At 41.4% G+C, this 15,709-nt stretch overlaps 1 protein-coding gene across 1 annotated transcript; it reads right to left on the bottom strand.

Annotated features, from left to right (window-relative positions):
* Positions 1-13,119: 13,119 nt before the first annotated feature.
* LOC309695992 (GTPase IMAP family member 9-like) lies at positions 13,120-14,070 on the bottom strand (the record flags this gene model as incomplete). The annotated part of the gene is made up of 1 exon (XM_082517016.1): positions 13,120-14,070. One exon carries the CDS (start codon positions 14,068-14,070, stop codon positions 13,120-13,122), a length of 951 nt encoding a protein of 316 aa, XP_082373142.1.
* Positions 14,071-15,709: the final 1,639 nt, after the last annotated feature.

Genomic DNA, 15,709 nt, shown 5'->3' with positions numbered 1-15,709 from the left:
CCTTAAGTACAGTGTCACTGGATGTGGGTTGGAGATGCAATGAGCTTGAACCTGCAGGCGACCATCTTCACTGACCACACCATCTGTGATGGAGGACTCATCTCTCCTGTTGTCCTGCAAGCAAACAATCGTATTTTTTGGAACATGAACTTAATTGCTTTCTTAAAACATTTTTTCTGCATTTGGTATAAACAGACTCAAATTTAGACAATCTCAGGCTCCCTCCCCACCGGAGAGGTGACATTCAGTGTCCCAATTGTCAGTCTGGATAGCCCTGACCACCACCCAACACACAATAATGTCATGAAAGCATCATTTTAAAAAGGGCTATGCAAACATGGCCAATAACTTTCATTCTAATGATGTGCAAAATGATTTGGGCACAAAACAAATTTTGTTGTTAGAAAACTTGCAGACTTCACTATATACAGTGTAGACCCTCTAAACTAAGTTTGGGGGATGTGATCTTCCAAGAAATGCAGACCAAACTGTTGTTGTTTGTTTACTTACACAGCATGTCTTGTAGAATTAACTGGAGTCACCAGCAACAGCATCGCGCAGTCATATCTCAAGTCTAATAACAGAAGACAGGAAAAGATCAGTAAAGAAACAACTTCCCCAAACCAAAGCACAAATAAAACAATAAGTAAAACAGGCTGATCTAAAGTATGATTAAAGTTCAGCCTGATTATTATAAATGTCACTGACAGTTGCTAATATATTGGAAAACCAGAATACTTACTGATGTCTTTCTGTCCAACAGCAGGAGTACTGGTCCCGAGCCTCAAAGACAGTAAGAAGCAAGCAGAGGGAGAAAAAACAGAACATTTTTCAGAAACTGATTTGATCCTTAATGGCTGTGCAATCATTGTAACATGGAGTTTGCTTATGTTGTTAAATAAAGGCTAGATTTGACATTAATAGATGCCACAGATGTTCAAAAGCTGCCACAAAGCATGAAAAAAATGGACGTCTCCGAAAACGTCTGAGCATTTTTGCAAATATGTGATGTCTTGATAAATCGAGCAGATATTTGAACTTTACACAGCTACATTCTCGCCTGAAAATATCTTGAAAGTTGATTTTGTGACTCAGAAAAATAAGTACGCACAGGCTCCGACAACCGCAGCCGACAAATGCCATCCTCCTTTTCCCCAGACTACCCTTTCTGGGTCACAAAATAACCTTTTAAGATATTTTCAGGTGAGAATGTAGCTGTGTAATGCTCAAATATCTACTTAATTTATCAAAATATCACATATTTGCAAAAGTGCTTCCACGTTTTCGGAGAGCTCTGTTATCCACCAGCGCGATAGCTGACCGGGAGGTTAAGGCTTGATAGAGTCCATGAGCACAGCTAACTCCTGGCTTATTGTTTTCAACCCCCTGCGGTCTTTTGCTACTCAGGTTAAACATGATATATATAATTAGTTAGTTAGTTAGTTAGTTATGGCTATGGATTGAAAATACCCCCCACACCACACCCCTAATGGCTGCACCTCCCGAAGAATTTTGTCTGGGCTCTTATCTCACTTTTTTATTTCAAACAATCAACAGAAAATTTCACCGACATAGTTTTATGTAAGGTTTTTAAGGGTGTGTTAATTTTTAAGTAACATGAGCCCAGCGGCAACAGCAACGCTAGGCTAACACTAACTAGCTAGCAAGATTATAAACTTGCTGCTAAACTAAGAGAAGCCACAAAATCAGTTTGAATAAGAGTAAACATTTACTTACCAAGTCAGTGTATCAGGTAAAGATTCACAGCAATGACAATAATCTCTTGAGCTGACGCTTCTCCAGGTTTGCTCAACATATTCCATAACAAATGCTGGCACCATGAACATGCGGACTGATCCAAGAGGGAGGAGGACGGTAGTGACGTGGCATTTTCAAAACACATCTTTCATCCTTCCGCACTGAGAAGCAAAACTTCCAGCTTATTTAGTTTTTCTAAGTTAAGACAACTCAAATAAATTGAGTTTATCAGCGTTTTGCATAAAAAGTACTTGTAACTTATTTAAATTGAGTTCTAATAACAAATTGATAAAAATTGAGTTCAGCTTATTTAATATTTTTAATTAAACACAATATTACATTTTACAGTGCATAAAGACATGAATAAGTGAGTGTTACATCCCCCAGGAGGATGTCTCTTCTCCCTATTAACCCTTTGTTTTGTCCAGGCTCCACCTCCTCTGTCCTGATTGGATGCTGTGCAGAGTCCGGCTGATTGGTAATCAGCAGAGCACTATTTAAGGCCTGTGGAGCTGTGCTTCTGGGCCCTCCAGCCATTTTGGTTGCCATACTGGTGCAGGCTTGCATGCCTTTGTATTTTGTGTGAGCATTATTGTTTCATGTTCAGACTGCTTGTAGGGGAGAGCTGCCTTTTGTTTTGACACCCTGTTTTCTCCTGTTTATGTGTTGTTAGGTAGGTTATGGTTATAGGTTGTATCTTTTGTTTCTTTGGAGTTAGGTAAGTTTCTTTTATTTCTACGTCAGGGATGTTTTGTTTGTTATGTTGGCCTTGGCTCTCCCTGACGTTACACCTCGGTCTGAACCTACGTCCCATCACCAGTATTAAATAAACCTTTTAAATTTACCATCTTGGCTCCTCCTTCTCTATCCACATTTTCGTCCCTTCAACCCCCTAGACTAGCCAGGGGACGTAACATAAATTGGGGGCTCGTCCGGGATAAAAGTCCTGGTTAATCCATTTGTGGATGGTGAAGGTTTGGAGTTGTTTGTTTCTGCTGGTGTATTTGGCAGAGGTAGTTAGTATGGCAACTGGTGTTTTTGCTTTGAGTGCATTTTTGAGTAATCCTTCTTGGGAGGAGCTAAATGCGTGTAGAAAACGTGATTTGTTTGCTATAGCAGCACACTTTGAGTTAAATGTATCAAGGCAAATGGTGAAAGAGGACTTGAAAACTGCTGTTTCAAACAAACTTGTGGAAGAAGGCCTGCTTCCTATTTCTAAATCACCTCGTTTGCCAGTTCCTCTTGACAGGACCCCTAATGAAGGAGTGAAGCCTGCTGTGTTAAAGGACGAAGGGCAAAACCCTGCTGCTGTGGAGCAACAAACGGTGGAAAATTTAAGCACTAATGGCTCACCTTCTTTTGCTACTCCATCTTCTCCTCGTTCAAGACAAGAAGTATTACTCAAGGTACGTTTGGCTAAATTACAATTTGAGGCTCAGGATAAAGCCCAAGCTCGTCAGGCAGAGTTGGAACTTCGCAGGTTGGAAGCAGAGACAGAAAAGGTGTTAAAGCTGAAAAAGTTGGAGCTGGAGTTGCAGATTGAAAGGGAGGTCAGACTGCGTCAGTTGGAGTTACAGGCACAGACTTCAAGAAGTACTACTACTCAACCTAGTTCTGCAAATTCATCTGTTGGTGAAACAACCTCCTCCCCTGTAAACCCAGGTGGTTTCAATGTGAGTAAAAACATTGTGTTGGTACCTCCATTTCGTGAATCAGAAGTTGATACATATTTCAATGTGTTTGAACGTGTGGCTGCCTCATTGCACTGGCCGAGAGAAGTTTGGCCATTGCTTCTTCAGTGCAAATTGGTAGGCAAAGCACAAGAAGTCTGTTCTGCTTTGTCTTTGGAAGAAAGTTTGAAATATGATGTAGTGAAGTCTGCTATCCTTGCTGCTTGTTCCCGAAGCGTATAGGCAACGCTTTCGCAATCACACAAGAACAGCAAATCAGACTTTTGTAGAGTTTGCTCGTGAAAAAGCTACTCTTTTTGATAGATGGATAACAGCAAGTAAAGTTCCTGACTACAACTCCTTACGTGAACTGATACTGCTGGAAGAGTTCAAAAATGGCCTGCCAGAACGCATTGTTGTACACCTTAATGAACAGAAGGTTTCCACTTTGAAAGAAGCAGCTGTGATAGCTGATGAATTTGTGCTGACTCATAAAACTGTTTTTGTGCAGAAACGTGAAGTTACCACCAGAGAACCTCCCCCACGAAAGGATCCTTCAAGCCCACGACAGACTTTTGCTCCAAGGACTGAAAGGGAATGTTTCTATTGTCATAAACTTGGTCATGTTGTTGTTGAATGTCCCGCTTTGAAGCGCAAGAACCAGTCACCAAAAGGAGTAGGCTTAATTAAAACCATCCGTGCTGAGAGAAGGGACCAAAGTGAAGGAGTTGATCCCTGCTTCAAACCCTTCCTCTTAGATGGCACTGTGTCATTGACTGGGAAGCCTGAGGATGAAAAACCCATTCGAATACTCAGAGATACGGGAGGGTCAAGATCTGTGATTTTATCTGATGTATTACCCCTGAGTGACCATTCCTCTTGTCATGGTAGTATTCTGATTCAAGGAGTCGAAATGGGCTATGTCGAAGCTCCTTTGCATTATGTACACATCAAGTCAAAGTTGGTTAATGGCATCTTCTCTGTGGCAGTACGCCCCTCACTTCCCATAAAAGGGGTGCAGTTCATTTTGGGAAATGATATTGCTGGTGGAAAAGTGCAACCTGTTCCCGAAGTAACAAATGATCCAGAATCAAACTTGAAGAGCAACGACCTAGCAACATGTTTCCCATCTGTTTTTCCTGCTTGTGTTCTCACCAGGGCTCAAGCAAGACGTAAAGCTGCAGAAATTGATTTGTCAGACTCTTCGTTGGCTCAGGCTCTGGCTACAGATGATTTGCAAACCCTGATTGATCTTAAAAGTGGTTCAAAGGATACTACTGAGAAGTGGAAGGATCTACATCTTCCACAGTTAGACTTGCCAGTCACACGTGAAAGCCTTGTTGCTGCTCAGAAGTCTGATCCCTCATTGACTAAATGCTTTACTTTTCTTTCTGAAACAGGAAATAAAAAGGCTTCTTATTTCTTGGAAGATGGGGTCTTGATGCGCAAGTGGACTGCCCACCCAAGTCTAACAGCAGACGTAGAGGAAAGCTGTTCTGATGACTGTGACTGGAGCACTACTTATCAGATTGTTGTGCCTCTTGAGTATCGTCACTACGTAGTCTCCCTTGCACATGAGCACCCTCTGTCTGGTCATTTGGGAGTTACAAAAACGTACAACAAGATACTCAACCATTTCTTTTGGCCAGGATTGAAGGCTGATATAGTTGAGTTTTGCCGCACTTGTAAAACATGTCAGATTGCAGGAAAGCCAAACCAGACAGTTCCTATAGCTCCTCTTCATCCTATACCAGTACTTGGTGAACCTTTTGAACGTGTCATTGTGGACTGTGTTGGTCCATTGCCCAAGACAAAGAATGGTAATCAGTTTTTACTGACTGCAATGTGTACTTCGACTCGTTTTCCAGAAGCTGTCCCACTCAGAAGAATAACTGCACCTTTGGTGATTAAAGTTTTGACAAAGTTCTTCACTACTTTTGGTTTACCAAAAGTAGTCCAGACAGACCAAGGAACTAACTTTCTGTCTAAACTTTTCAAGCAGGTCATGCAGACTCTGGGGATTAAGCATGTTGTGTCAAGTGCATACCATCCTGAGTCTCAAGGAGCATTGGAGCGCTGGCATCAGACACTCAAGGCAACATTGCAGAAATACTGCTTGGATACTGCAAAAGAGTGGGATGAGGGAGTACCTCTGATGGTGTTTGCCATGCGCGAAGCTAAGCAAGAGTCCCTTGGGTTTAGCCCAAATGAACTAGTGTTTGGTCATTCTGTCCGGGGACCTTTGAAGTTGTTGAAAGAACAGTTCTTGTCAACAGACCATGTTGTGAAAACTAATGTTCTGGATTATGTTTCACAGTTCAGAGAGCGCCTCCATAAGGCCAGGTTGGCAGCTGCAGAAGCCCTCTCCTCTGCTCAGGGGAAGATGAAGAGTTGGTATGATAAGAAAGCCGTTCCTCGATCTTTCAATCCAGGTGACAAGGTTTTGGTTCTTCTACCAACTGCTAGCTCTGCATTGTCTGCCCGCTTCTGTGGACCATACCAGGTGGATAAGAAAGTAAATGACACTGACTATGTGATTAAAACCCCAGACAGGAAGCGTAAAACACGCTTGTGCCATCTCAATATGCTCAAATCTTTTCATTCTAGAGCTGACTCTCTCTGTGGTCCTGCAGATAAGTCTGTGGCATCTCCGTCCGAGCCAATCTCATCTCCAGAACCTCTCTTGTTGAACTCTTCCTCAGGATTGAGGTCAAGTTTAGATGAAGACGGGCTCAAACTTTGTGATGCCAGCTACCAGAATGCCAGAATGCTTAATTCTGAGGTACTGTCCCAGTTGTCTATATATCTGTCTCACTTGACCCGTGAGCAACAGTTGGACATTGAAAGGCTCGTCACCATTCATTTAACACTCTTTGGGGACATGCCTTCCCGTACTACTGTAATAGAGCACGACATTGATGTTGGGAATGCCATGCCTATTAAGCAGCATGCTTACCGTGTGAATATGGCAAAAAGGGAAATGATGAACACAGAAGTAGACTACCTTCTGAAGCATGGATTGGCTATCCCAAGCTATAGTCCATGGAGTTCTCCGTGCCTGGTTACGCCAAAATCAGATGGAACACCTCGCTTTTGCACAGATTTCCGCAAGGTAAATGCAGTAACAGTACCTGATTCCTTCCCACTGCCCCGTGTTGAGGACTGTATTGACAGCGTCGGATCTGCTGCTTATGTGAGTAAGCTTGACCTTCTTAAAGGTTATTGGCAAGTACCTCTGACAGAAAGAGCATCAGAAATCTCAGCTTTCGTAACACCTGATCACTTTTTACAATATACAGTTATGGCATTTGGAATGAGAAATGCTCCTGCTACCTTTCAGAGGTTAATGTCAACTGTATTATCTGGTGTGGCAAACTGTAATGTTTATCTTGATGATGTGGTCATCTATTCTTCCAGCTGGTCAGAGCATGTTGACACCTTAACCACTGTGTTCAAGCGTTTAGCTGATGCTTCCTTGACCCTCAACTTGGCTAAATGCGAGTTTGGTAAGGCTACAGTGACCTACCTTGGAAAGGAAGTTGGGCAGGGCAAGGTTCGCCCTATCAGTGCAAAGGTTAATGCCATTCTTAACTTTCCTGTGCCAACAACACGCCGTGAGCTGCGCAGATTTCTGGGGATGGTTGGTTACTACAGGTGTTTCTGTAGGAATTTTTCTGAAGTCGTAACACCACTGACAAACCTGTGCAGCCCGAAGGTACCATTCATTTGGAGTCCTGAGTATCAACATGCTTTTGAATGTGCAAAAGGTCTTCTGTCGAGTTCACCTGTTCTTGTCGCTCCAGACTTTTCTAAACCTTTCAAGCTTGAAGTGGATGCCAGTGAGGTGGGGGCTGGAGCTGTTCTTCTTCAGGATGATGGACAAGGAGTGAGTCATCCTGTCTGCTTCTTTGGCAAGAAGTTCGATACTCATCAAAGGCGGTACTCGACAATTGAAAAGGAGACTCTGGCCATGCTTCTGGCTCTTCAGCATTTTGACGTGTATGTGGGATCTACTTCCCAACCTGTAGAGGTCTTCACTGATCACAATCCTCTCGTGTTCCTCTCTCGTATGTATAACAACAATCAGCGACTGATGAGGTGGGCTTTAATTTCACAAAACTACAACATTGAAATAAAGCATAAAAGAGGATGTGAAAATATTGTGGCCGATGCCCTCTCAAGAATGTGATGGTGTAAGGTTAACAAACGTATACGTTTGTTTTTCTGGGTGGGGGTGTTACATCCCCCAGGAGGATGTCTCTTCTCCCTATTAACCCTTTGTTTTGTCCAGGCTCCACCTCCTCTGTCCTGATTGGATGCTGTGCAGAGTCCGGCTGATTGGTAATCAGCAGAGCACTATTTAAGGCCTGTGGAGCTGTGCTTCTGGGCCCTCCGGCCATTTTGGTTGCCATACTGGTGCAGGCTTGCATGCCTTTGTATTTTGTGTGAGCATTATTGTTTCATGTTCAGACTGCTTGTAGGGGAGAGCTGCCTTTTGTTTTGACACCCTGTTTTCTCCTGTTTATGTGTTGTTAGGTAGGTTATGGTTATAGGTTGTATCTTTTGTTTCTTTGGAGTTAGGTAAGTTTCTTTTATTTCTACGTCAGGGATGTTTTGTTTGTTATGTTGGCCTTGGCTCTCCCTGACGTTACACCTCGGTCTGAACCTACGTCCCATCACCAGTATTAAATAAACCTTTTAAATTTACCATCTTGGCTCCTCCGTCTCTATCCACATTTATGTTCGTCCCTTCAACCCCCTAGACTAGCCAGGGGACGTAACAGTGAGTTTGGTGAGGAAGATTGTGAAAAGTGCGCTTCTGGTCAAAAATTCCAATAAACACACTCCTAAACCTTGTGGAAAGTCTTTCCAGAAGAACTAATCCTGTTGTAGCTGCAGGGTGGGCTAACATCAGATTAAACCTACATATTAAATCACATTTTAATGAATTAAAAATAAAATGTCACTCACATTTATATGCGTGGTAAAGCAGATGAGCTAATACTTTTGGCAATGTAGATAATGCTTTGTTAAGCAAAGTTGGCTCTGACTAAAACAAGTTAACAACATAGTCTACAGCCAAAAAGCAATATTATAAAAGTAATACATTAAACTAGGCAATAGTTTTTTGCTTCTATGAAGTTAGAATTTCTTATTGCAACAGACATGTTGCATGCTTCACTGACTGTCCTGTTAAATTCATTTCTCTTTTGACTTCAGCCTTTAGGTTGTTCTTTCTCTGTTGCTCTTCATCCTTTCGTTCCTTTGCAAGTCTGTTTCTCTTTCTTTGAGGCCTTCTTTGCCTTTTTCAACATGTTTACTGTGTAGTGACCCCCACAATTCTCCACAGTCATTCTGTTAATTTTCTCTAGAAGCTGCCTGATTTGTTCTGGGTCTTCCACTTCGTTATTGAAGACATGATATCTGCCATAGACACCTTCAATGAGCTCTTGAAGTCATAAATTTTTTGAGATGAAATTTTCAGTAGTTTGTTTCTTTAGTTTGTCTCCATGTGTGAACAGAACTAGCGAGTATTTGGCTGCCTCTTTACCAAAAGTACTTTGAATCATCTTCACAGTGTCTTCCTCTTCTTGTGTGAACCTACCAAGCTTTAGGACCATCAGGAAGGCATGAGGGCCAGAAGCAGACAGAGAAATAGATATTTTAATTTTTTTTAACACTTCTTCTTCAGTCACATTATTGTCAAATACCCCAGGAGTGTCAATGATGGTCACCTTTCGACTTTCCACATCTCCCTGAGCTCTCTTGCACTCAGATGTCCAGGAGGGTGGGGACAGTTCAGACTAGAGATGGACCGATCCGATATTACGTATCGGTCCGATACTGACCTAAATTACTGGATCGGATATCGGAGAAAAATAAAAAATGTAATACGATCCATTAAATATCACGAAAGCACCTCACAAAACTTGCAACACGCCGTAACTCACCTCAGAACGTTAGCACGTCGAAGCAGTATGCATCACGTGATAGAGCGGCTGTGGCATGCGGGATCTGTCGGTGGTCTGGATAGCATTTGGAGCTTCGCTAGCAACCCGGCATTTCATCTCCGACAAAGTTATCCCCGAGAGAAGTAAAGCAAGTGTGTAAGTCCATCTCTGAATGTTTGTAAAGCATTCCTGCGTTAAGCTTAACAAGCGACTGCCTCTTCTTGCTGCTACTTCAATCATGAAACTGCTTAATGATCAGCTGATCGGCTTTTCTGTCGTGAGTCCGTCTCTCTTGTTTGGTTTTGGCCCACTTTGCACCAGAAAGAGGAAACCAGCGGATAAACAACAGCAACACGTTTAAGCTTGATAAGCTGTTGTTAGAATTTATTTAATGTTACTTTCTACTCGAGGATCTTTTTCTACGTAGCTGACGGCTGGTAACTGTGCAGGGGCGGATCTAGCAAAGGTTAGCCAGGGGGGCCGATAGGGCATTAACAGGGAAAATGGGGCACAAAGACATACTTTTCTTTCTTATTCTCATTTAAAATGTCGAGCTTTTAATAAATAATTATCTGACACCCAAAGTTTTAATTTGATGTAAAAGGAATAGAAGTCAATTACTGTATATAGTGACTATTAAGTCTAATATATATACCCTAGTAAGATATAGTACTTTTTCCTTTGGGAAGGTACCATCTGTGCAGTCTGCAATTTTGTTGAAGAAAGATGTTGAATCTATTTAATATTTCTTGAAAAATAATTGATTTCTGTGCATTTTTTTTCACACTGCATCAAATTAAGGTTGATTACGTCGATTAAGCATCATGAGGTGGAGCGTGAGGGGTGGTTCCCTATTTTTTATTTATTTATTTTTGTTGTTGCTGGGAGTTGGAACCCTATTAGTTAGGTTGCTTAATATTTACGCTAAGTACTCTTTAAAATACCAGAATAGGGAGGATGGTGTAGGTTTAAGTTTATTAGATTGATCAGTATTGCTGAACTATGAAATATTTTGTTTTGCATACAGGTATAACAGAATAGCTTTAGTGTAGTTGTTGTTTTAAACTTGAGTTATGAACTTATACAAAATGCAGCAAGATATAAAAAAAAAAACAGTTTTGTTGATTAAAAAACACTATATCGGATTCATATCGGTATCGGCAGATATCCAAATTTATGATATCGGTATCGGTATCGGACATAAAAAAGTGGTATCGTGCCATCTCTAGTTCAGACTGAAAATCTTTTCTTCCTAAGATGATGTTTCCTGTTGCACTCTTCCCTCCTCCTGTTTTTCCCACCAAAATAATTCGTAGTTCATCACTCTTCTTCTGCTTCCTAGAACCTGCAGACATAAAACATAGGAACATCTTTTTTCTTTTTCAGTTTTTTTTCTTTTTCTGCCGTCATTGTATAAAATATTGAACTTTAGTGTAGATTGTACAGTGTACAAGTTATTTGCTCACCATCACAGTGTAAGATAAAAGCTGGCCTTTCTAGACTGTCAAGCACCCAATTCTAAGAGACTGAAAAAACAATCTCCATAAACTAATAAAATATGAGTGCATAAATTGGTGCCGACCCTCATTAGCAAATAAGCATTTTTATTTTAACCTCTATCTACCAGGCCACCCACAACAAATCTAGGGTTACGTTACTGACCCTTTTTTTAAATCGTATTTTTACCTATTTGGAACACCCAGATGGAAAAAAAGAAACTTTAAATACAAAAACCCTAATGACACAATGTAAGCAACTTAATTTAAAAGGTTTTGTTTTCACCCTACAAGAACATGCTGACTTACAATTTCTTTAAAACATTTGTGTGTGTATAGAATAGAATAGAATAGAATAGCCTTTATTGTCATTGTACAGAGTACAATGAAATTGGAGTGCCACTCCCTTGGTGCAAGATAAATAATAAATATAAATGTAAAATATAAAAAGTACAATAAAATAATCGCAAGTACTCAAACAATAGTAAGTACGATATATACAGGATAACGTGTGTGTTTACAACCCTTCAAAGGTCTGTGTGAGGTTCAAGTCTTGATTTTACTGTTGAAGTCCTTAGAGAGACTGCCAGACAAACATGTCTATACACCTATATACCACGTTGAGCAGACAGTCACTCTAGGGCAGGGGTCTGAAACTCAAATGAGCTGGGGGCCACTGCTAGCACTGTCATCTCATTGGAGGGCCACTCAAGTGTTCGAGAAGTACAAAAAAACAAAACAAAAAATACACTGACAAATATTTATGAAAATATAGTGGGTTTTTTAAATTTTAAATATTGTATAACACAAAACTGCAAAAGTGAGTGCAAATCTTTTTTCCTTACTAGACCCCTGCTCTAAGGCAATCACCGATAGCCAAAACACAACAACCATATATCAGTATATCCATGTCCAAAAGATGAACACTGAACATTTTTGAATTGGGTTCAGGTCATTTAAATGGTGACACATATTTCAAAATAAATGAGTTTCTTCCATTTCAAACACCAGCATCAAAATAATTAATTAGAATTAATCAAGAACTTTGAGTTGAATGTGCAAGTCCATTGTTGATCAACAGCAAGGCAAAATCCCCAGAATATTAGAGAGAATAGTATAGAGCAGCGGTCCCCAACCTTTTTTGCGCCACGGACCGATTTGTGCCCGACAATATTTTCACGGACCGGCCTTTAGGGAGTTGCGGATAAATACAAACAAAATAAAACTAGTACCGGTCTCGAAAAAAGAAGATTTATTCATAACACACGTGAAAAGACCCAGGAAAACCGAGTTAATGAAAAAAACGATAACAAAATTACGCTAAAAACCGATAAAAACCCTGAAAACCATACATTTCACACCCAAGTCTCAACTCTCGCGGCCCGGTACCAAATGACTCACGGACTTGTACCAGTCCGTGGCCCGGGGGTTGGGGACCGCTGGTATAGAGATTTCACATAGATAGCTACATCTCTCCTAGAGCTCACATGTCCAAGGTTGTGGAATATCGTACCAGCATGACTGGCTGGTTTCATGTTTGTGCTTGAACAAGCTTAGAATCAGAGATGGGCAGTAACGCGTAATCCGATTACTTTTTTCAAGTAACTTGACCAACACTGCTTAGAATGACACTTTTTCAATCCAGTCTGACAAAAAAAATACAAAATATTCCCAGAACAGAATTTATATAGATACTGATATTCCATTAGTAAATGCCTGCATTTGTATAGCGCTTTTCTAGTCCATAGGACCCCAAAGTGCTTTACACTACATTCAGTCATCCACCCATTCACACACACATTCACACACTGGCGATAGCAAGCTACATTGTAGCCACAGCTGCCCTGGGGCGCACTGACAGAGGCGAGGCTGCCGGACACAGGCGCCACCGGGCCCTCTGACCACCACCAGTAGGCAAACACGGGGTTAGTATCTTGCCCAAGGATATTTGGCATGCAGCCAGGATGCAGCCTGGGATCGAACCACCGACCTTCTGATTAGTGGCTGACCTGCTCTGCCACCTGAGCTACAGCCACCCCATTAGTGATTATAATCATTTACAAATAATAGTGAAGTTATTAACAGTTGAGTATCTCTCACTTGTACATGTTCAAATTATTTCTCTAAGTATTAAAAAGTGATTAGGAAAGTCGTATTCTTTATTTGTGCAAAAATGTTTCTTGAGATGCAGTTGACCAAAACTGCCAAAATTTTCCTGGGGAATAATTTAATCCTCCAAAATCTTCATTGTATGTGGCAGCAATCTGAGACTCTCACTGCTAAAGCACCAACTGTAGCTCCAACAGCTGCTCCAGCAGCAATTCCAACTGCCAAACCTATCGGACCGCCTGCAATTCCAAGCACACCTCCAATGGCAGCACCACAGGCTGCTGCAACAGCTATTGCTGGTGCTGAAGTGAAGTCATTTGATTTTTCAGCTCTGGCTCTGGCTTCATAATGATATCTCATCTGCACCTTGCACTTCTCTCTGGTGGCCCTTCCTCCATATTTGGCTCTCAGTTTATCAAGCTCTCTCTGCTTCTGTGCTTCCATCTCCTTCAGGAGTCGCTCTTTCTCCTTTTCTATGGCTGCCTCTGCTTTCATGAACATTGCATTGGTATAGTAACCTCCACCATTAACCACAGTCATCTTGTCAATTTTGTCCAGGAGCTGAGAGATTTGTTTGGGATCTTTGATTTCATTGTTGAAGACATGGTATCTGTTACCACACTTTCGAATGATGGCTATGAGATCAGGACTTTCTGAAATAAAGTTTTCAATGGTTTGCTTCTTTAACTGGTCTCCATGTGTAAATAACACCATTGTGTATTTTGCTCCATCTTCACCAAAGGTGGTCTGGATCATCTGAACAGTATCTTTCTCTTCCTGAGTGAACCTGCCCAGCTGAAGAACCACAAGGAAGGCATGAGGACCAGGGGCAGACAGAGAGATGCACATCTTGATCCTATTCAATACTTCTTCTTGAGTGAAATTCGTGTCAAAAAGGCCTGGAGTATCATTGACAGCTACCTTTCGACCGTCAACATTCCCCTTTGCTTTATGGCATTCAGATGTCAGACAGGATGGTGACAGTTCTGATTCAAAGGCCTCTCTCCCCAGGATTGTGTTTCCTGCTGCACTCTTCCCCACTCCCGTCTTCCCCACAAGAACAATCCTCCTTTCATCTGAATCCATGGCACCTTTGTACCCTGTTGGACAGAAACACACTGTTCATCATACAGTGCTTTGTTGTTCAGGGTGGCATGCACATGCAAAATGCAAAAAACATCTTTTATATGCTGCTTAGAGATGGTGGTAACTCTTAAAGCTGAACCAGTGAGAACCTAATAAGAATCAATAAGAGAACTGATAAGGAAATTCTGACATCCAACAGGTGAAACAGCTCAGAGATTCTCAGTTTCAGTTAATATTGGATTTGAATGCTTATCTCTTGTCTTTGATAATGCCAAAATAAACAAAAAGATTCTAAAGAAATGTTTTGGGGGATTTAAACAGATTTCATGGGAAAAAGGCTTCTCTAGTATTCAATCAGAGTGCTCAAGCCCTGTGTGAAAAGTGATTGCTCCCCTTTCCAGAAATGGCGAAAACATGGAACCATGGTGAAGCTTCCCAGGGGTGTCCAGCTGACCAAGAGTGCAGTGATCACTCATCCAAGAAGTCACAAAAGACCCCAGAACATTTGCCTCAGTTGAAGTCAGTGTTCATGACTCCACCAAAAGAATGTGTCTGGAAGAAAACATCTTGATGATCCCAAAGACCTTTTGGAAAATACTCTGTAAATGAGGGTGTATTGTGATAAACAGCTGAAACACCCAATGAGTTGGGGGTGCACAACTGATGATGTTTCGTATTCGTGACAAATGGTGGTTTACATTAGTCTTCAACTAACTGAAGAATTACATTACTGAAAACACCTAAGGTCAGTTAAAGAAAACTTGCTTCACTGATCCTGTGACAAAGTGGCTGGACTGAATGCCATTTGTCACTTGCATATATTGTTATTTTGTGTTCTGTTATCTTATAGTCAATCATAATGCTTTAATTAGTGATGTGCGATACCACTGATTTCCTTTCCGATCCGACACCAAGTAAAATTCAGGGTGGTATCGACGATACTGATCCGATACTGATACTTTGTACAAAAACGTATTTTATTTATTGCATCTTTTATTGTATCTCAAATTATAGAGTCATAATGATTACAGGACATTCGATTAATTGTTCTTATCACTTAATAATGCAGAATTCATCATATAGAAATAAAAAAACTGAAGTTGTGCGCTATTTGAACACGTTGCCTGCCTGCGGCACTAAAGGACTCCGTGAAAGACGTCTGTCTCGCCCTAGCAGCACCTGTCCTGTCCCTCTCCTCTCCTCCTCTTCAATTTGCCTCAACATATGCTCATCATATTCTGTGATATGATTTACTCTGAGGTGTTTGACAAGGTTAGTGGAGCTGCCACAACACCTTACTTTTTTGCCACATGTATCGCAAACCACGCCTCGGCTGTTTGTGGATGTAAAATACGTCCGCACATGACTCCATTTATGCGCAGCCATTGTTGTGAGTGTGCATGCCAAGGGGCTGCAACACATTTATACATCCGTATTTCGCACATGACTATGAAAGGCGGAAGAGGAAGTAGTTCCTTCCTATGTAGACAATCCGAATGATATAGTTTCTTTCCATTGTGTTCCCATTAATGGAACTGGCCTGAGGATCAGCTCTGAAAAGTCGAAGCTCATGCACGTCAGCTCCATGGACCCACGACGGGGGATCTACATCGGGACACAGCTGCTAGAAGAAGTGGAG

This window comes from Aulonocara stuartgranti (genome assembly GCF_965226115.1).
Source record: "Aulonocara stuartgranti genome assembly, chromosome: 19".
NCBI lineage: Eukaryota > Metazoa > Chordata > Actinopteri > Cichliformes > Cichlidae > Aulonocara > Aulonocara stuartgranti.
The sequence above is the reverse complement of the archived record's forward strand: the minus strand, read 5'-3'. Positions and strand labels throughout refer to the sequence as shown.